Source organism: Palaemon carinicauda, chromosome 44 (assembly GCF_036898095.1).
Source record: "Palaemon carinicauda isolate YSFRI2023 chromosome 44, ASM3689809v2, whole genome shotgun sequence".
Classification (NCBI taxonomy): Eukaryota; Metazoa; Arthropoda; class Malacostraca; order Decapoda; family Palaemonidae; genus Palaemon; species Palaemon carinicauda.
Genome location: NC_090768.1, coordinates 27783651 through 27805363, shown reverse-complemented (window position 1 = coordinate 27805363; position 21713 = coordinate 27783651). Strand labels below are relative to the sequence as shown.

At 38.4% G+C, this 21713-nt stretch overlaps 1 protein-coding gene across 1 annotated transcript in view; it reads left to right on the top strand.

The window, feature by feature from the left end:
* Nucleotides 1-21713, top strand: part of LOC137634361 (transient receptor potential cation channel subfamily M member 4-like) — a 112834-nt gene that overhangs the window by 38242 nt on the left and 52879 nt on the right. Inside the window, exons 15-21 of the mRNA XM_068366758.1 lie at nt 2090-2201; nt 2661-2747; nt 7424-7578; nt 11780-11962; nt 16021-16233; nt 18815-19065; nt 19387-19612. Of these exons, the coding sequence (XP_068222859.1) occupies nt 2090-2201; nt 2661-2747; nt 7424-7578; nt 11780-11962; nt 16021-16233; nt 18815-19065; nt 19387-19612 (1227 nt within the window). The remainder of the gene's footprint in view (nt 1-2089; nt 2202-2660; nt 2748-7423; nt 7579-11779; nt 11963-16020; nt 16234-18814; nt 19066-19386; nt 19613-21713) is intronic.

Sequence of the window (21713 nt, the reverse complement as noted above, 5' to 3'; positions counted from 1 at the left end):
TCATATGATTGTATGGTGGGACAATATATATAGCTGATACTTTTGCTCCAACACGAGATACAAACAGTGAGACTTTTGTATACCTAGTTGATGCTATGTTCCGATACATTATACAAACCGTGAGACTCTTGTATATCAGCTGATGCTATGTTCCAACACAAATATACAAACTGCGAGACTCTTGTACATTTAGTTGATGTTGTATTCCAACACAATATACAAATCGTGAGACTCTTGTATAAATAGTTGATGCTAAGTTCTTTCATACAATATATGCAAACCTTGAGACCCCTGTCCTACTGTCTAGTATGACTCTTCCCTACAGGGGGCAGGAAGCACTAACATCGTCTATGATTAGTAATAATGACGTATAACGGTAATGTCATATGTCTCAATGGTCTGGATGACCATAGGAAAATTTGACCCAAGGTTAAGGCACCTATAAAATCCACAGATACAGTACTTTCTAGTAATTCTCTGGTAAACTTCCATCAGGACGACATGGCTTGAGCCCAAAAAATTCGCTCAAAATCTATTTTTGGGTGAGATAGCCATGTCGTCCTGATGGCCAGCCCGTTACTTTTCCATCCTCTTCCAATTCTCAGTGTGGGACCTGGTGTTATGCAATGGGTGCTCCTGGAATGGTTCAACAGGAAATGTGTTTGTGGTAGCATATTGAGATCGAAAGTTGTAACGGCTCTCTTGCCCACGTATCCTATCCTAACCTTTCCTTCGAGACAAGTTTAACTCCATTCAGGGAAGGATAACCATGGCTTATTATTAACATATCACTGATTTATACACATTATTTCTCGGGATATTCGCTCCCGAGGTTAGAACTCTAAGGTAAAATTTATGTTGTATATCACTCGTCGAAATATCCCAAGTAGAAGCTGTCAATGAGGAACTTCCATCAGGACGACATGGCTATTTCACCTAAAAATAGATTGTTCCTATGTTAAATTCGGTTTTTTTTCTGTTAGCTAGGTTTTACACACAGGTAGTGAATCCGCTCTTCTATTGCAGAAGGATACTTATATAATCAAACATTGAGGGAGGGTAAGGCATGTCCCTTCACGAGACCTTAACGTGGTAGTCCTTTCCTTGACGTCAGATGAAAAAGCTGACACCAGCCCCAGGTGACCAGTGCATGGTGGTCATATGCTTCTGCCTCAGCTTTCGCTTTCTCTCCCTCTCTCGGGCTGTTAATTCAATAGAAAGACAAAACATAAAAGAATGCGAGTACAAAGTTTAAACCTTTCTGCTTAACTTGGCCTGACAACTTTATGCACGGGTAAAGGTTCACATGACCCCATTGTGTTATTGGTTCCTAATGCGATGTAGGCCTACTTGTGACAATGAATGTCAATAAATCTATAGTTTCAAGAATTCTAAACTTTTCCTCTTGTATGGAATGGAAAGCAGCGAAAGACTGAAGTACGAGTTTTGTTTAATCTATTTAGTTAACATTCAAAATGTAATGTTTCACTTAGAGTTTGGATTTGGTTTGTTGTTCAATTTTGAAATATCCAATGGGCAGCTGGGAAAAGTTCATGAAGTGTGCATATTTATTAACAAACTCTAAGATTTTTTTATACTGTTTGTGGTTATGCCTTTTTATCTTGGGACAATGGTAACATTTACCCTCAGTGATATGTTGTAGATTCCTCCTTCTCTTGATAAAAATTGTACCTTAACTCCAAAGGACAAACTGGAATTTAGTTTCACTTACAAAATATCCCAGAACTCGGATGTGTGACCCAGGTATTTAAGTTGGTCAGAAGAGCCAGTGGTATTCAAACTTGCTTCTAAAATATTTCCTAGCAAGTCAGCCATCCAAGTGGCCAAAGCTTCAAAATTTCGATAACTTAAATGTAATATTCTAGAAAAGCCAGAGGATATGCAAGTATCTATTAGTTGTTCCCTTTTAAATGCTTCACCAGAACATCCAGGTGGGCAAAATTATCTATGGTACGTCTCTTGTTCGAGATTTTGCGTGTATAAAGTTTTTTCTTTTTTTATCTATAAGCTTACCTAAGGAAAGTTGATATAATTTATACTAAGAATATTTTATTTCCATCTTAAATAGGGTTGTACTGAGCGTCTTATTGCATGCACGGCAAAGGCCAATCTCATCACAATCTTTGATATAAATTCAAATGAAGCTATGGACAAATATATTCTTTATGGTCTCCTTGCAGGTAAGCTTTTCCCCATTGATTCATAATAGATGAAAATATTATTTTGCCATAAATAAAACATATCTTTGGAACTTGGAGTTATAATAGATTTTAAACTAGATAGAAATAAATCATTATTGATAGTTATTTATTTTAAAAGCGTTATTGATAAATTGCATTAATATTTGTAGTTTAATCTTCAATTAAAATACATTGAATATATATATGAATTGTGTGAAATATTGAGTTTTTCCTTATGTAGGGGCTTGTCTATAAGGTAAAATTTTTTTTCCTAATTTCAGTAACAATTTCCTTATCCAAAAGAATTGAAATTTTATCTACATTTATGAGAGCCAGTTCTGTGGACTCTTTTATTACCCTAAAAGTGAAAGTGATAATGAAAACCCTTAAATTGAATTTGTAATTTAAGATATAAATACTGCTTATAAACTAGAAATGATTTTATATTCATTTTAAAAGGGGGAGCGGATACTTCTCGATTAGACCAGTTGACTTTGGCCCTGTTGTGGAATCGACCTGACATAGCTGAGCAGCATATTTTTCCAGGTAATCTTTACTGTTCCACTAAAACTAGATAAGGGTTAGTTTTAAGGATCATTGTTCATGCGTAAATACTGAATAAGTGACAATTTTCATGTATGGAGAGCGGTGTAAGTATTGTATTAAACTAATATGAATGATATGGAAAATTTGGAGCGACTTTTCCTACTATTTAATTCTTTAAAGGTAAAGTCTAGACAGAAGAATGATACAGGTCGGATTTTTATTTTATTTTAACTGTAAAATCAGATGAGAGATATTTCCCCGTGTCTAGAATACATACATATTTAACTAACCAACGGAAGGATTGCTATTAATGGTAAGCCATCTGCAATTTGTAGTATTTGTATGAAATTTTTCAATGGGATTATTCTTTTTGATCTATTTAAGGCTCCATTTGGCAAAATAATGCCCTAAATCCATGGCCACCATGCAAAAAGAATAAGTTGGACAATGTACAAGTTGGAATAGCATAGGAATGTTATTAATATGTTAATACCTCTTGGCTATAATACTGAGTACCGCACATGTTTCATACACGCTCATACACTGTGATGGTTTTGATTTTTTATCTTATCACACGCTCTTCCTTGCACTGTTAATGGACCATCCTGTGTTATCATGCTAGCACAAGCTTTATCATGTTTGAATTTTTGTGATGTTCTTCGGAAGTCGCTGTATATAAACTCGATGATTGTTTAATAAAGTTTAGTTGCATTTACCTCGCCTCTCTGAAAGCACCGCATGACCCGTATACCTCCATGGGTTTTGTTGTGTGCAATAGGGGAGCTGAGAAGGTAAAACCTTAGCCTTAGTTGGGTCCTCTTGAGGTTTCAAAACCTGAATCTCCTCCCACAAGGCTTTGAACATCCTTCTTTGATATTCTTGGGACCCTTCTTCTATGAAAGCCTTCATGTTTGCTACCAGGGACCTGGCATCCGAGTTACTTGGAAATTTAAGAAGTATTGGTTCCCTCAGCTCAACTGGGGAGGGAGGAGGGACAGAAACAGGAGGTGTACCTGAAATAGAGGACGTAGTTGTAATTGTTGACAGAGAGGTGGTGGTAGTGACGGCAGTTGAGACAACGGAACACACTGAGTCTCTCATGGAAATCACACTATCGTCATCCAATTCAGGCAGATAAAAATCATTCACTTGAGGAAGAGGTTCATCTGAATCTACTGCCGACAGAAGAGCAGATTCTCTACCCGGAGATAAAGAAGAAACCGTGGATATATTGTCCAAGTAAAGGCTCAAGGCACTTAAGGTCTCATCTACACAAAGCTGAACGATAGGTATGTGTCTAGGCTGGGAATAACCCAGTACAGAGTCCAGAGCCGCCTCAGGAAAAAGTATATCCTTCCACTCTGCAGAAGGAAGGTAAGGAGCCTTTGATTCAGCATTCTTCTTAAAGCCCCTGACCCAGGAACGAAGAGATCTCTGGAAAAACGCCCGATCATCATCAGAGATATCTTTCGATATCCATCCAGAGTGATGTAAGTCCTTACACACGCTGCAATGCTGAGGGTCCCAATAGGACACTGGACCCTTCATTCTCCTGCATTTAGCATGGGGCCTGCACATATCATGACCACAAGGATACCTCATGGTCCTGGCACAAATCTGAACTAAAGAGGAGAAAACATATATGAGTACACTCATCTCTTCGAATTACCAAGCTGAAAAGAAGGGATTAGTAGCATTCAATTAAATCAACCAAATTTGAGAAATTAATTCCCAAATTGTGTGTGATCGCAATTGGTGAACAGTAAGAGGAAAAGACCACAATGTCCAGACCCCTTTAATTGCATTAGATTGGAACATAAAGCCAACTGAAAATGTCCCCTTTAATCATAAGTATTACGTTCTGTTAAGAAGGGGAACAAGGATGCTCATCAAAATCAATAGATTACTATCTCCGCAGAGAAAGGACTAGTAGGAAGGCAACGAAGTCGCCCACCAAGCAAAACATATCGATGCATCGATAATGGAGCAACCAATGTATAAAAGGAAGGCTAAACTTTCAATCCATAATCTGAAAAGGAGAATCCCTAAATAGGAATCCAACCTGTAAGAAAATGGGAGAAAAATCCAATCCACGTCCTTAAAGGATCTGAATAAAGTGATGGAAGCAATTAACCAAATGTAATGGTTAACTCTTTAAGTCTAGCCAAGGAGAACCATTCATAAAAGAGATCTCCGTAGCTGACTAACATAAAGATACCTTGTAAGTAAGGTCTTTATGTCGATCTGAGTTTTGTATCCATCAACAGATAATAGAGCACACCCCTTGTAGAAGGCAGTCTCTAAGAAGGAGAAACATATGCCATCATGGTACAAAAATCTTTGCCGTCAGTAACGGCACAGATGATTAACGGCATCGCTGTCTCCCACAGCTCTTCCTAAATCAGGGGCATGATAACATTACCCTATACGGGGCTTGACCTGCCGACAGTAACGGCAGTGTCGGGAAAGACGGCAGCAAAGTCAAATGATGATAATTTCCACCGAATAACCATGTCGTGATAAAAAGGTTGTGGCAGTATAGGCCACACTGCCTTAGATAGCAACGTATCACTATCGTATGACCCAGAAAAGGAATGCCATAGGAGACGACAAAGCCGTAAGTACCGGCATTGCCGACAGTCTGACAACCTACTTTTACAAAGGAGAATGCTGCCGGGTCAATAGGCCAGAACCCTGAAGGGACTAGGCCTCAGCACACAATTGCAAAAACACAGCATAATAATCTTAAGTTCGATATCAGTAACGGGAAAACCCACCACAAAGAGGTAAAAAACCACCATTATAATTACTCTATCAAAATTCTCAGAAGTTAGGATACAGCATCACACAACTGTCAGCGCACTAACAGGAAAAAAAGGCTCACCCTTCACAAAGGAGAACACTATAAACATACCGTAAGCCAGGATGAGAACGTATATGTAGCACGATGGACCGACGGATACGCCATTAAAGGATAGGCCAGGCCAGATACAAGACAAAATAAGAATCCCAGAGACTAAAAGAAAAGGTAATAAGCCAGTCAGCAAACCAACTAAACAAGATAAAGGGGCTCATCCTTCTCAAGGGGAACTCCAAAACTGCTCCTTCCTAGCCCTGAGAGAACTCAGATGTTTGTAGCATGATGGCCAAGGGCTAAACGGTCAGAGAACCGAGAAACGCCAACAAGTGGGACAAAAACCTCAGAAACTAGTGTGACTGAGTAGAAAATTTCGCAAGGGAAGTGACCACTGTCAACGGAACCGGAACTTAAAACCAAAACTAAAACTGCGAGTCTGTCTCCAACAAAAACTTACCGACTCTAGGCTAGGCTAGCCGAAACTGATACAAACTCAAAAAGACTTGAATAATAAAAATGCAATGTAAATGCTAGTTAAAAAGGAGTCCAAAGCATTGTGATGCTAAACATATACTAGCTAACGTGAAACCTACCCAAAAAACTAGTAAAAACGAAAAAAAGGCAATCAGGAACGAAACCTGACGCCATTGCTAGCAGGACTCGAAGCGCTCAGGCTTCCTCTAACACAAATGCTAAAATATAAGTCCCCGAAGGGAGCTAAAATAAAATTAGCAAAAACAAAAGACAAAGAGAGATAGGTACTCAACTTTGACGAAGAAGAGGAAGCCATAACACAAAGCAAATCTTCTAAAAAAGGTGAAGAGCGCCCACAAAAACCAATCGCACAGTAGCTACCAGCTGCGTACAAAGGAATGAAGAGGCGGGGTCGTATAGGAGCACCGAAAGGTGATAGGATATGTAGCGGCTCCTTACTTATCCTTCCCCGTAGAGGTTTAGACTGGGTAAGGTCTGTTTGGGGTTCAAATATCTATGGTTATCTTAGGATACGTCCCTGATTATACACGATATCTTCGGATAGTTGTTTCCGGGCTTTGGAACCCCGTGATACCTGATGGTAATTCTCTCATAATATCAATCCCAGAAATATTATACAGTAGAAAGTTGCCAGAGGGAACTTCCATCAGGACGACATATCTCGAGCCCAAAAATCAATTTAGATGATATAAACTTCTTACTTATTGATTATAGCTATATACTAATGGATTTATCAGCAAAACCATACACAAACAGAATATTTTGTGGATTCATTGGAATTTTAGTGAATATATCTATAAAAATTCCATGCTTATTGATTATGGCTATACACTCACATCTTGTTTCTGTTTTTTGAAAATGCACCATACTTCAAGTAAACTACCTTGCTTCTCAATTGTGCGTAGTTTTTAATTAGATTACACTAATAAGGTGGATTGGAGAGGCTATCATTTACTATTGTCAAACCCAAAATCAAATGGAAATAAAAAGTTAAAGGAAAAAAATTGCATGAAAGATTTAAAAGATGATGGAATTTTACCAAAAATATGATCAAGGTTTAGATTACCCTCTAACAAAACTTGGACAAAAATTCTCAACATCAAGATATAATGAAATATCCACGCCAGGGAAGCGAATTGGCCTAGCTTTTCAGTATAGTAGAACAAATTGTGTGTCAAAATCATCTTCCTGTAAACTAGAATTGAATGATAACTTATATGTTGTAAGCATTACTTTTTAATTATGTCCTCTCACCGTGTGACTCTTGTTTGAGTATGTAGATGTCTACGAATCCATTGGTAACAAGTTTTCTTCCGTTTTCTAGCACAGAGTGAGTGGCCTTCAGGGGCCCTTGAAGATCTCATGACAAGAGCATTGCTTGAAGAAAAAGTAAGCTTTGTCAACCTTATCATTATTAATGGATTGGTCATGGTTGACTACCTCAAAGTTGCTACCCTTCGAGACCTATACAATAAAGCGGTAAGTGATTGCCCTTCAATTGAAATATTCTAACATTAGGAATGTTTTGTATAAGTTCAATGCTATTCAAGATTCATGGGTCTTATTTATTTCTATGTTTTTACTCATTATGATTAGAAAGACATTGTAGGTAGGCAACTTACTTATGTAATGGTACAGTAGTTTTCCTTGACAATGTATTCAATGCATGGGGTTATAGTTAGAACATCATTTATTTTAATGGAACTTACCAAAGTTCATTTACTGTTCCTTTGTTAGAGTCAATCATTCTTTTTTTATCGGACAGTTCTGCAATACCTACTTTCGTTTTGGTCTGTACGGATTAGGAATTTTCCCTATAGTCCAGAATTGGTCTTTCTGGATAGTCAAGCATGTTAAAGTGCTAGTTTGCTGGTGGTGCAATAGGAAAAGACTATATGTAGTAGGAGATGGATTCAAATATGAGGTGCTATAAGTGAAGTGACAAAGACTGTTCCATCATAGATTAATGTGGATAACATGGCCGAGATAAAGGATGTTCCATGATGCTTTGTTCTGAGGAAGGTACATTATTATCAGAGCAAGTTATGAAAGCCTATTAAGGATATCTAGTTAATGTGGACTTATATCATTATGTGCTGTGTGCAATTGCACAAAGCCTTGCAAAAAGTGTTTTGATCCCCTCAAAGTTGTAGAGGCTGCAGTGAAATTTCTCCACTGTGAATCAGTATGATGTTTAGTGCTTTGCCAGTGGCAGAGATGCAGTTATTTACGATGCGTTTTAATAAGATAAATTAGTGTTTTTCAAATTCTATCTCTTCCCTTGATAATTATTACTAATATCTGGGATCACTACCCCATATAGACCTGATATAGAACTCAAATATTATAAAGAGTAATTTTTAAAGTAGTTTTTTTGCTGGATATGAATTTTTTCATTATGGTAAAAAAAATAAACACTAAAAATAAGGGAAAAATAATTAGAAAAGAAAAAATTTGAAAAAGGGGCTTCATTTCATTGTTTTATAATGTATTGCTAAGTTATATACCAAATTTCAATGCTATATCTTGAAAACTAACGAAAATTGAATTTGAAGGTCAATAAGTATAGTTTTGAGATCTGGGCGTTGAAAGTTTTTCTTTGTATTTTTACAAAGACCTTATTAATAAATTATTATTATTATGAATTTTATGTTCTTTTTTTGGGTATTATTAAAAGAAAACAAAGTTATTTATCATAACTTAATCATAAATGAAGACCTTTTGGCTCAACATCTTGCTTCTTCTGGCTCCTGTGAGGCAAGGCGGACACTCCTCTATCCCCAACAATCTCGCTCTCTGTCTCTCTCTCTCTCAGCACTACAGATAATACTCTCTTCTGAACTCTTAATAAAGCGAATTTTCTTTTTCCTTATGTTAGCAAGATGTTGAAATTGTCTTTTCCTCTTTGAAATGATAAAATTCTTGCCGAAAACGAAAAAAAACCAAATGTAAAATTGAGTGAATGTCAAAGGGCGTTCAAAGTTTTTCTTTATATTTTTATTTTACAAAGACCATATTAATAAATTCTGATTATTATGAATTTTATGTTCGTTTTGGATATTGATAAACGAAAACATAGTTATTTATCATAATTTACTCATAAACAAAGATCCTTTTGCTCAATATCTTGCTTCTTTTGGCTAGTGTCAGGCAAAGCTGTTGCTTCCCCATTCATACAACTCTCTCTCTCTCTCTCTCTCTCTCTCTCTCTCTCTCTCTCTGCACTACCGATATTACCCTCTTCTGAACTTTTAATAGAGTGATTTTTTTTCTTCTTTATGTTGGCAAGAAATTGAAATTGTCTTTTCCTTTTTGAAATGATAAAATTCTTGCCGAAAACCAGAAAAACAAACATAAAAATGAGTGAATGTCAGAGGTCAAACTCAGACACGTACTCTCTCTGGGATGTGTGGTAGGACTGAAGGGCAAAGGGTAAATTTACTGTCTTAGGCCGGCCACACACGTTCAGTTAAAACTGTCAGTTTGGACTGTTCAGTTATAACTGACGGTTTTAACTGTCAACTGACAAGTCCACAGACGTACAGTTGAATCGTTCAGTTTAACCATGGATTCCGAGGAGCACGATCTAGCAGCGCTCGGGGTATTATTTGTAATGGTACAAGAAAATAGGAAAAAAAGCACTAAGAAGCACAAACAGTGGTGCAAGAAGTGGTTGCTGAGGCGAAATAAATCTTCTGATGTTCAATTACTGAAAGAAATAAGTGATGAAGCAAAAGATTTTCAAAATTACCTACGAATGAGTGAAAATGTGTACCAAAAATTGCTTTCTCTGGTATCTCCTTTCATTAAAAAGAAAGATACAATAATGCGAAGTGCAATATCGCCTCATGAAAGCGGATCTGAGACTATTGATTTTTGCAACCACTGATTTCTTTGTAGCGCCAGGCTCAATTTCTTGTAATTTAACATATAATTTGGCATATGCCGCATCTTTCTTAGTTCGGTCGTGATAGTCTGCACATTTAACCTTCCACAGGCAGGGTTCATCTTTATAAATTTCTATGAAGTCTGCAATAGTTTGATTTTCCTTCCTAGACATAATTACTGTTTTGATCTTTTCTGGTGATCACTGAAAGAAAAGAAACATACTCTATTAGATCTGAAGGTTAACTGAGGACTGCACAGTTAAACCCCACACATGCTCAGTTCTCAGTCAAACAGCCACAGTTGACAGTTAAAACTTTTAACTTTTCTATTTCCTTCAGTCGAACTGCACAGTTCTGTTGAACTGAGACTGATGGTCCCACAAACGTCAGTTGCAACTGTCAGTTATAACTGAACAGTCCAAACTGACAGTTTTAACTGCATGTGTGTGGCCGGCCTAATACATCGTTTGTAACTCGTGGAAGCTATACAAATGCCATTGTTCACAATTTCTTTTACATTAAAATGTAATAATCATCAAAACTTACGATAACAGAAGAATTACTGCATTTTCATGTAGGGAACAATGATTATGGTTTATCGAGTTACTTTAACTAATTACCTTGTAACTATGAAAGTAGAGAAATTTTGACAAAATATTTTGTAAACACATTTTCCATTGCCATATGAAGCAAGGTGAATTTTTTTCGGGATTTTTTGTTTTTCTTCCTATACCCCCATATTTTGGTATTCCGGCCGAGCCCCCTTAAAGAGAACGAGAAATGGGAAGGCAATAGGTACTGACTTAATTCCAGTCAAAGTTTGGAGAGCCCTAGGAGAACAAGGGGTAGAAATCTTGTGTGATCTGATAGTAAAAATGTTTGAACAGGAAAAGATACCAGAAGATCGGCAGGAAAGCATATTGATACCTATATTTAAAGGTATGGATGGAAGAACTGCGGTTCTCTGTGACAAGAAGGTTCCTCTGAGATTAAAGGGAAAGTTTTATAGTATGGCTGTAAGACCAGCTATGTTATATGGAACAGAAACAGCAAATATGAGGAAGACAGAGTAGAAATGAGAATGTTGAGACGGATAGTAGTTGAAGTATCAAATGAAATAGAGGAGGAAAGGCTTAGATTGTATGGACACTTGTTAGGAAGAGATGGATATCATGTTGGAAGACACAATGAAGATGGGAGTTAGGGGAAGAGTGAAAGGGAACTTATAACCAGTAAATCAAACACTTCCTTATCTGTGCTTAAAAATAATGTAATTCATTAATAGAAGAGAAGATGAATGACGACTGTAAATGATTTTGAATCATAAGATAATTCATGCAGAAATAGCAGTGGGAATTGTGTTACACTCCAGACTAGTTAGAATACAAAGATAACATGTTTCAATGAGACTTTGAAAATTGTTTACTATTTATATGAAAAGGGACAGACATGTAATTGGTGTAAATATAAATTGTGTATTGGATATAGAGAATTTACCAAATTACAGATGTCAGTTTCCGTAATATTCTCAAGATCCTTTTTGATTGATGACGGAAGGTGATTAAAAATATTTCTGCCAAAAGATTGTTCTATCTAAGATTAAGCTTTAATGCTAACCTGACCTTCCACCTTTTATAGAGTTGCCTTTCATTACTCTATAATGTGTCTTCGATGCCATATCAAAAGGCCTTCTGTAGATATATACTGTCCTGTACTATTAATTTTAGAAGACATCATATAATTTTAGTTTTCCTAATATTTACTATACGTGATATATGTATTCCTTTTTGCAGTGTGAACCGAACAGCCATTTAGCAAGATTATTGCAGAAAGCTTCTGGTCAAAGCTATTACCATCTAGTTCATGTCCACAGTATATTGCAGGCCATGATGAGAAAACATTTTGATCCTGTTTATTTAATTGATACTCCAAATGCATTACTGGGAAGAATTTCTGTAAACTATAAAACATTTGAGGTAAGTATTCATTCCTGTTGTTATTCTGGAAAATAAAATTTTTTTTCAATATATTAATGTAACTCATTCACTTGGAAAATTTGTGATTTATATGCTGAATTTAATCTATTGGAACAGGATGTTAACCTCTAGAAGTTAAGTATACAATTTATTGCACCATTTTGGTATAGGGGCTAAAGGAATTGTGGCTCTGCTGTGCTTACTTGCAATGACATTTTACTGTTAGTGTGATGATCTGTACTCCATCGTACATCGCAAATAGACCCCTGCAAGAGAGGTGAGGGATCAGGAGGAGGGGTTAAAGTCACCTGGGGGCCATCTACTTTTCCAGGCCCTTCCATGGTATGTCGAGGGGCTAGGGATTTGAGACACTCTACACCACGTCACCTCATCTGGGCTATGCTGAGTGTGGGCGCCCTTAGATCCTCTGCTGGGCAACCACGATGGAACCGAGCTTGAAAACCCTCCTGGGACTTGAGGGAGCAGTCGTTCAGGTAGTGGGCCGTGAACGTTGACTGTCTAGTCCATACACCTGCCCTTAGCACTTGGCCGACCACCATGTTCCTCTCGAAGGCCAATGAGGTGCCGATGCCCCGGATGCCGTGAGGTTTGGCAGACCTGAGGGAGGTTTCCCCCTTGATCAGGTACCCTCGGATCGTCTCATGGAACCAGAAGGAGACCATATTCTTAGAGACTGCCTTCTTCACTCTACCCATCGTCACGAACAGTCTTCTGATATCCAGTCTGAGGGCAGAGCTCCTTGAGAGATACTTCCGCACCACCCTCAAAGGGCGCAAAAGAAGGTCCTCTGGGTCATCTGTCCTGGGAATAGCGAGGATGGCGAACTCGTTGAAGCGGGGGTCATCTACCACCGGGTTCTGTTTTCGCCACGAAGAAGGGAATGAATTTGAAGACCAACTCCTTCTACCCGTTAGAAGGGGGAGACGTCCGTTGAGAGCCCGTGAAGCTCGCCTACCCTCTTGGCTGAGGCCAGGGCTATTAGGAACACCGCCTTCAGGGTTAGTTCCCTGTCGGTAATTTGTCTGACGCTTGAATGGAGGCTTCTTCAGGGCGTCTAAGACTTTGATGATGTCCCATGTGGGAGCCTTGAAGGTCTTGGGGGGCTAGAACTGCTCAAACCCTTTTACCAGCATCAAGAAGCACTTGGAGGAGCTTAGGTTCAAGCCCTTCAGGAGGAATACCTGGCACAGGGCAGCTCGGAATCTCTTTACTGCTGGTACTGACATGCCCCGGTCAAGTCGCAGGTGTACCAGGAACTCCGTGATGACCGGGATCGAGGCCTTGTGGGGCTGTATGCCCTCTTTATTGCACCATTTGCCAAAGGTTGCCCGTCTCAACTGGTATATGGCTCTCGAAGAATGTCTGAGATTAAAGGTCATCTGGGAGACTGCACTCTTGGAGTACCCTTCCCTTCTTAGCAAACACTGTATAGTATCCAAGCATGAAGGGAGAGGTATTAGAGGCCTTCGTGGAACCTCTGGAAGTGTGATTGTCGACTTAGATGATCTGGACGTAGGGGCAGGGGCCACGGAGGTTCCCTTGCCAAGGACCTCAGGTCCATGAACCACTTCTTTTCGAGCCACCACGGGGCTATAAGAGTCATCCTTGCTTACTTTGTCCCCCAAAGACGGTTTAAGGTCTGCCTCAGAAGAGTCCTGGAGTCTTGAGAGCGGGTCCTCGTCCTTGTTCTTTGCTGCTGGTCGAAAGGGCAAAGTTCCTGTCCCTTGCTTCTGCCACTCCTGAGAGACCTTTAAAGCCTTTAACACCTGACAACTATATATACTTTCCTGCACATCAAAAAGGAAATGTCCCGATATAAGGTTACTGTAAGGAGACAAACTTGACGTGCATGAGAAAAGCATTGTCAAAATACACACTTATGTACCTGAATGTATATACCTGTGTATATATACACAAACTAAATAAAATCCATAAATACACCTGCACATAATAAGGAAATTGACCATATCAGAAAATCCTTCATCCAAAGTGATGGTTTGACCGCCACTAATCATGAATAATGAACGTCATTGGTGTGCAGACATTGCTACATCTGGGAACATCTGGGATGATATTACTGGAAATTGACCATATCAGAAAATCCTTCATCCAAAGTGATGGCTTGACCGCCACTAATCGTGAATAATGAACGTCATTGGTGTGCAGACATTGCTACATCTGGGAACATCTGGGATGATATTACTGGAATAAAAGGGACAACGGTCTCAGTTCCAGACTGAGACCAGCACTAACTCACCTTGGACCCCACCCTGGGTGGGGATAGGGGAAGATCCAGAACACTTGGAGGGACGATACAGACCGGTGTCGTGGGGTCGAACTTGCACCAGAACAGGATCGGGTAGGTCGTTGAAACTTCTTATAAGCCCCAACACTCTCCGGAGGGACAACCCTTCTGCCTCGATGAACGGGGAAGGATAGATGGCGCTGTCTGACGGATAAAAATCTCCCAAGGGGTCTGGGGGATCGGGTCCATAGCTCTCCTCCCCGGAGAAGTATCCCTTAGTGATGACCTGAACGGCGTCGTTGGGGTGCCTGAAAAGGCCCTGGAGGGGTCGAGGAGCCGGTCACTGGCGGCGGATAAACGGCCGTAAGGTCGCGCCGGGCAGAGGGTTGGTGGTTCTGGAGACCTATCGGGTCTGAAGGTCCTCGCCCTTCCATCGGCGGATGAGTGGGTCGGCCCACGTGGGACTTCTGAGCGGGGATAAGGGTCATCTGCTGAGCGAGCCGTTCAACCTTGGAGCAGGAGCTCACAATTCGACATAACTGCCTTCAAGGTCCCAACAAACTTCTCTGTGGACCTCCCCAGTGATGGGAAGGTCAAAGAGATGGTTTTGCTTTCTGTTTTGAAAGGAGAACAACTCCTGGGCCCGGGGCCGAAACACAGTCACCTCTCTCTGACCCAGAGGGAACTACCTCCGTTACCCCGGGCAACACAGGGGACAGAGGAACGCATAGATGAACAGACTAAAGAAGGATAAGAAACACTGCCCTTCTTCAAGGATGACTTGTCCCTGTTGGTCTTCTTCTTTTTCGTGGCCATCTTGGCTCATTGGGCATCAGTCCAGCCCACACACTTACCACACGTGTCAGTCCGGGAACACTCACGCCCCGACATGAAGTACATAACACGTGGAGGTCGACTTCCAATTGAGACAAAAAAGCTGCACACAGCTTACCAGTCCCACCTGGGCAATGATGTAGTACTCTCACAGATTCCACGATGGAAATCGAGGACCACGAGACCCAAGAAACGCACTAAAAATAGGAAAAACTCCGACAAATGCAAGCGAGATGAGGACGTGTCTTCCAATATGGCCGGAGCAGAATGGCGACCCGACAAGGTCAACCGAAGCATCACTCTAGGGCATTCTGGGAAAACAAGAGATGTCAGGTTTGCGCAGGTAGGAAGGGAGGTTCGGGGATGGCCTGTTGGGGGGAAAAATTCTGGCCGGATAGAAGACGATAAGAGTAAACTCCTAATTATTTGGGACACAGTAAGTGTTCGTGTCGGATATATATATATATATATATATATATATATATATATATATATATATATATATATATATATATATATATATATATATATATACATATATATATATGTACAATGAACTTTCTGTTTAGGGATAAGGACTCCAATGATGCAACTTCCCATCTTCTTTTATTACTCTTTTATGATCCATGCATGGTTGTTTGATGTTAAAATCTTTAGATGCATTACTACAATTACAAAGTTTTTACCATACTGGCTGAAAAAAATTATATTCTTTTATGTTTTCATAAATAGTAAATTTATTTTTAGTATTGCAATATAAAATGATGTCTTTTGTCATGCAATTTTTGAAACTAAATTCTGAGTTTGGTTCAACGGTTTATCAATATAAATAATGGCACTACTGTATAATCTAACCTTAATTTTCTTGCCTCTTGATTTTTATGAGGTACACTGTTTTTTTGTGTTTACAATTTCAGTATTGCTTCAATATTTCTAATATTTTTGTATTTCCCTCCAGGATCCTTATCAAGAGCTACTTTTATGGGCCATTTTTAGTGGCCGTAATCATTTGGCCAGATATCTGTGGGAGAGGTGTGATTTCCCTCTTTCAACTGCACTTGCAGCCTCAACACTCTACCAGTCATTATGGCGATCCCTTGGTGCGAAAAATACAGAAATAAGGGAAGGTTACAAGAAACAGAAGAACCAGTTTGAAAATCTAGCATGTGAGGTATAGTACTGTATTCTGAAAGCTATTGGTTATTTTTTGAAGAGTATTATACTGTTGATTAAATACTTTTGATTCAGATGCTGTATGGAAAGTTATTGCTAATATTAACTTTGCGATTCAAGTGATGCTGAAGCTACGGCTGAAAAATATACTAACTATATTATTCAGGAAACAGAGAAAGGCAAACCATTGTACAGTAAACAAAAGTACATGGTTTAAAGAAATGCTGGCAAGATGATGTGCACTGTGTTGTTTGATAGAGTGGTGCCAGCATATAATCAAGAATTACCTAATGGCTTTCAAAGGCTGTGTCAATAGTAATACCAGCAGAATACTGTAAAAACCTGACACTTTAGAGTGGTGGTGCAGTAAATCTAAGCTGGGCATTGATTAAACATGAGACTAATAGCTTTTGACTCTAATCTGGAAAGAAGAATGGTGCAAGGAGAGCTGACACAAATATCAGATCAATATCACATAAAATTACAGACAATTCTGAAGATACCTAAAGAATATTCTCTATTACTTGAAGATCATGGCCATCTGCTTGAATGCAGAATTAGTGAGTCCTATAAAGAGATCTTTCAAAAACCCTGGATCCTTCATTTATCAACCTAAATACTGCTAACACCGAGTTAGTAAAATATAAAACTTATTTTTTCAATCAAACACATCGGTCATATAGTACCTACTGTACATATCTAATTAGTGGGTCTGTATGAAAAAGAACTAGTTTTGTTTTTAGGAAAAAGGTTGCTTCATCACAGGCGCATTGAAGTTTTAAAATTTAATAAGCACAATTTAGTTTTATTTACAACATTTGTTAATCTCAAGTAGAAAAAAGTGATAAAACCCCATGCCCTTGAAATTGTGCATTATTCTTTCCGTTGAAGTATTTCCCCAACAAATAACCCATGACCCTGCCATGTAGGGAATTAGTCCCTTAAAGTACCGTAAAATTTATATATCAAACATCACAGCATTTTTCATCCTCTCCAAACTGCACGAAGGTGTGCTTATATGTATACCAATGTGCAATGTAGAGGAATGCCAGAAAGTCCTGTATAACTGAGACAGTGAAGTCAGCAGGAGACCTGTTCTTCCCCACTGGACTAAATGCAGAATTTATTACAATTATAATCTGATAGAGGTTAATCGGTTCTAGATGATGGCTGCAACAGCATCTTTAGAAAATCCTTGATCTCTAATTTCTCACAGATTTTTGCCCTGATATATAATGATGCATTTACCTTCATAACTGAATGAAAAGTAAGGGAGCAACTCCCATAAGAAGGAAAATGTTTTGCAGACTTTCAGAGATTATTTAAAGGTACCTAGAGCCGACACATGGAAAAAAAGAATGGTTACAAAAACAATAATTTACAAACGGCTAACCCCTCAATTTGATATTATAAAATCTATATAAAAAAACAGGTACATGTAAATTTTGTAAGAAAATCTGTTAAATCAGGGGTTACTTATGCTCGCAGGCACGTAAAAATTGAACGCATATAAAGATGGGCATGGATTATATACATGAAGATAAATCTGAATGAAATAACTTATTTGAATATATACATAAAGTAGAAAAAGCTAGACTTAAAGTGAACGAACACTCAGATTTTAACATAGAAAGCTGATCTTTAATGCTTTCTCGTTGACAGGGAAGAATAGAAAAGATACTTGCCAGTGAAATAGTACAAAAAGAAATATGCAATTTCACAATTAGATCAGAAACGATTAGCTGAACAAATAAAAACTATTCCACATAAGGAATAAGTGTGTCTTGAGAGGTTATAACAAACATTTTGAACTTTCCACTTAGTAACGTCTCTACCTAGGGATCGTCACACCGGGGTTCGAATCCCGCTCAAACGCGTTAGTTCTCTTAGTGTCTACACCCTAACATCCTTGTGAGCTAAGGATAGGGTGTTTGGGGGAGCACACAGGTCTACATACTGAGTCATCAATAGCCATCGCCTTCCTCCCTGGTCCTAGGGAGAGGCTTAGGCACTGATCATATATATATGGCCAGTCTCTATGGCAGTGTTTCTCAAACTTTGTTATATCTCAGGGAACTGCCTAGTTCTTGGCGGAAATATTTATAGTAAATGAGAAAGTTTACAGGTGGAAAATAAACTGCGTAAGATCGCTATGGTACGGCCATGTGATGAGATAGGATGAGGAATTATTAGTCAAAAAAGTACTGTAACAGATATGGAAGTAGTATCATGAAATTCTTGTAGAAAAATTCAGAAAATCAATGAAAAACGTTATGTATGAATACTTCGACCATTTAAACATTCAGACAGAAATTACATAAGAAAAAAGGATAATGGGGAGAACTTATTTCATGTATAACCCCATGACTCGATAAAAAATGTTGTCAGAAAAACAGAAACGACATATTACATAAAATGCAAGTTTCTGTAGTACTTTCTTTATCTTGTTTTTTTTTGTTAATATTTAGTAATTGTTATAAGTTTTTTTAAATATGAAATAAAACATTGGAACATCTAGTATTTTGTTTTCATTACTGTATATTTTTTATGTAAATTGATTCACTTTACTCTTTTTGTAGCTGATGGATGTTTGTTACCAAGAGGATGTTATCAATTCTATGGGATTGGTAGAGCGTCGCAATGCCAAATGGGGCAATATGGATTGCATGGAAATAGCTGCATTAGGGAACAGTTTACTCTTCATATCGACACCGTGTGCTCAAGCTAATATAGAACTCAACTGGCGAAGGGGTATGGTTAAGGCACCCTTTCTAGTTGTCTTTATAGCCAATTTTCTACCCTTTCTAGTATTTTGGAAGAAGTTTATTCGGTGAGTAATATTACGGTATGTTATGATTTATTTTCATGATACAATTATTGTAAATTACATAGCTTGAATATCTAAGGAAATAGTTACTAAATACTGTGTCTACATAACATATATAGAAGAGCGCAAGGTATCACATGATTGAATTGTTAATGAAGCTGGAAATAATACATTTTTCCCCAAAGTAAATAGGCTTTGCTTTTCAACATTTGGGTAGCAAATTCTATTTTAAAATGGCCTAAGTATTGTTTTAAGCTAGATATTTCCTTATATAGAAATAAATATAAGTCATACCGAAAAAAATCTATCTTTTCTCCAATTCAGTTTTCAAAAACTTGGAGATGATGGGGGTGAGTTAACAACATGGCAAAAGGTGTTTGTTTTCTACAAGTCTCCCATATCCAAATTTTGCGCTCATTCAACATCGTTTATCAGTTTCCTACTTCTGTATTCATACGTCATTCTCTTCGACTTCACGTATGAAATGTCCAACACAGAGAAACTTGTTCTCTGTTGGATGTTTTCCTTCGTAGTGGAGGAAGTGGTTGAGGTGAAAAAAAAATGTCATTTTTACCTTAGTATTTTTTTTTTATACATAAAATTATAAAGGCTTTTGATATGGCTGCCTTCTAGCTTATGCTGATTTTTTCATTCATTTTTTTTTCTTGTGAAAATGTGCATTTGTGTTCTAGAGTGAATTTACCTCTTCAAAAAGATCCATATTTTACCTTGTGCTATTGAATATAACTGCAACATTAACACCATTAGTTTTATGTATTTCATACAAGGAAGGATGTGTGGTAAATTTCCCAAAGTCAGTTACTGAAAACATATCCTTTTACCATAAAAAGGGAACAGATGTTTTGATAAGACAATTTTACATATTTAGTGAGGAAGGTTTGGTGATTTAAAATGACAAAATAGGGACAGTAAAACTTCAAAGATGTAGATGTATGAAATAAATCCTTTTTTTGTTAGGCTAAACTATAGATTAGTAACCCCACATTATTATTATTCAGGGGCCCAATCTCTCCTCCTATCCAAGGGGTCTTGCCGTAAGGTCCTATATTAACAGATAAAAAAAACCCATAAACCATAAACCATAGACTTTTTTAAAGTAATAGTTTCTCAGCAACCAGAAGCAGTTAAGAGGTGTTCTTGGACTCGTTGGAAAGGTCTCAAGGTCCCGCGACGTATAGAGGGTGTGGCAATGGGAGTACCAGGGTTAAAAGAATATTCTTTTAACCCTGAGGAGTACCCCTCCCTATAAGTTGTAGGGACGCGAAAACCGTAAAATAAAGGGTAAGCGTATCTCATGAACTACACAGAGTTAAGAGATGTTCTTGAGCTCATTGGATAGGTCTCGAGGTCCTGATACATATAGTGGTGTGAGGATGGGCATACCCTCCCTACAAGGGGTATGGATGCGAAAACCGTAAATTACGGGGTATGCAGGGGTAGGAACGCAAAGTCGCGAATATAAGGGGTATACGTACCTCTGTAACCACAAGGAGTAAAGAGGTGTTCTTGGGCTCGTTGGGAAGGTCCCGAGGTCCTAAATATGGCGGTGGAGGAGATAGTTGCACTATGTCAAGGTATAAGGGACCGGATGCGAAAATAAGGGGTATGCGTATCTCTCTCAGGAACCACAAACAATTAAGAGGTGTTCTTGGGCTTGTTGGAAAGGTCTAAAAAGGCTTGTTGTATATAGCATGCGACCCAATTCTTAGCCACCTTATCGAGGCGGTGATCCCTAAACAGCGTTTTGGGTGACACATGGTTACCTCCCAGTGAAGCTTCATAAGATAAGAAGCTATAATGTAAGAAGCTGTAAAGGTGCAGATATTGGTAGTGATCATCAGCTCGTCATTGCCACACTGAAATTAAAACTGAAAGTAGCCAACATCAAGATTGATAGAATACCTAGGTTTGATACAATTAAGCTATTAGAAGAGGAGCAGGGAGAAACATTTGCAATTGAATGTAGAAATCAATTTGCAGTCTTAGCAACTTTAAGAGACGAAGAACAGACAATTAATGAGGAATGGTGTGATATTAAGAACATATATCAGTTAGCTGGTAGTGAAGTCCTAGGACACGCAGTTACAAGGAGAAAGCCATGATTATCAAAGGATACTTGGGATACTATAAAAAGGAGACAAAGACAGAAATTGATTGTCGAAAGTTTTCGAGGAAGCACTAAAAATTACACGGTAGAACATGCTAAGTATTCCAGTATTAACAGTGGGGTGAACAGAAAAGCCAGGAATGACTGGAGAGAGTATTTAGACAGGAAGGCAGATGAGGCTGACAAAGCTATGAATTCAGGAAGTGGCTATGGTGTAAGAATTGTTCATAGAATTATTAATGAAATCTCGACTGGGGCAAAGAAGAAGCACATACCCATCAAAAAGAAAGATGGCTCTGTTATAGCAACAGGAGATGAAGAAAGACAACGTTGGATAGAACACTTCAGTGAGGCTATGAATAAGAGATATGAAGGGAATAATTTGATTGATATACCTGAAGCTGATGAAGACCTTGATGTGCCCATGGATGAATTCAGTGTGTTTGAAGTCGAAGCTACTCTAAAAAACTAAAGAGATGGAAAGCCCGGGATACGATGGAATATCTGCCGAGATGATATTGGC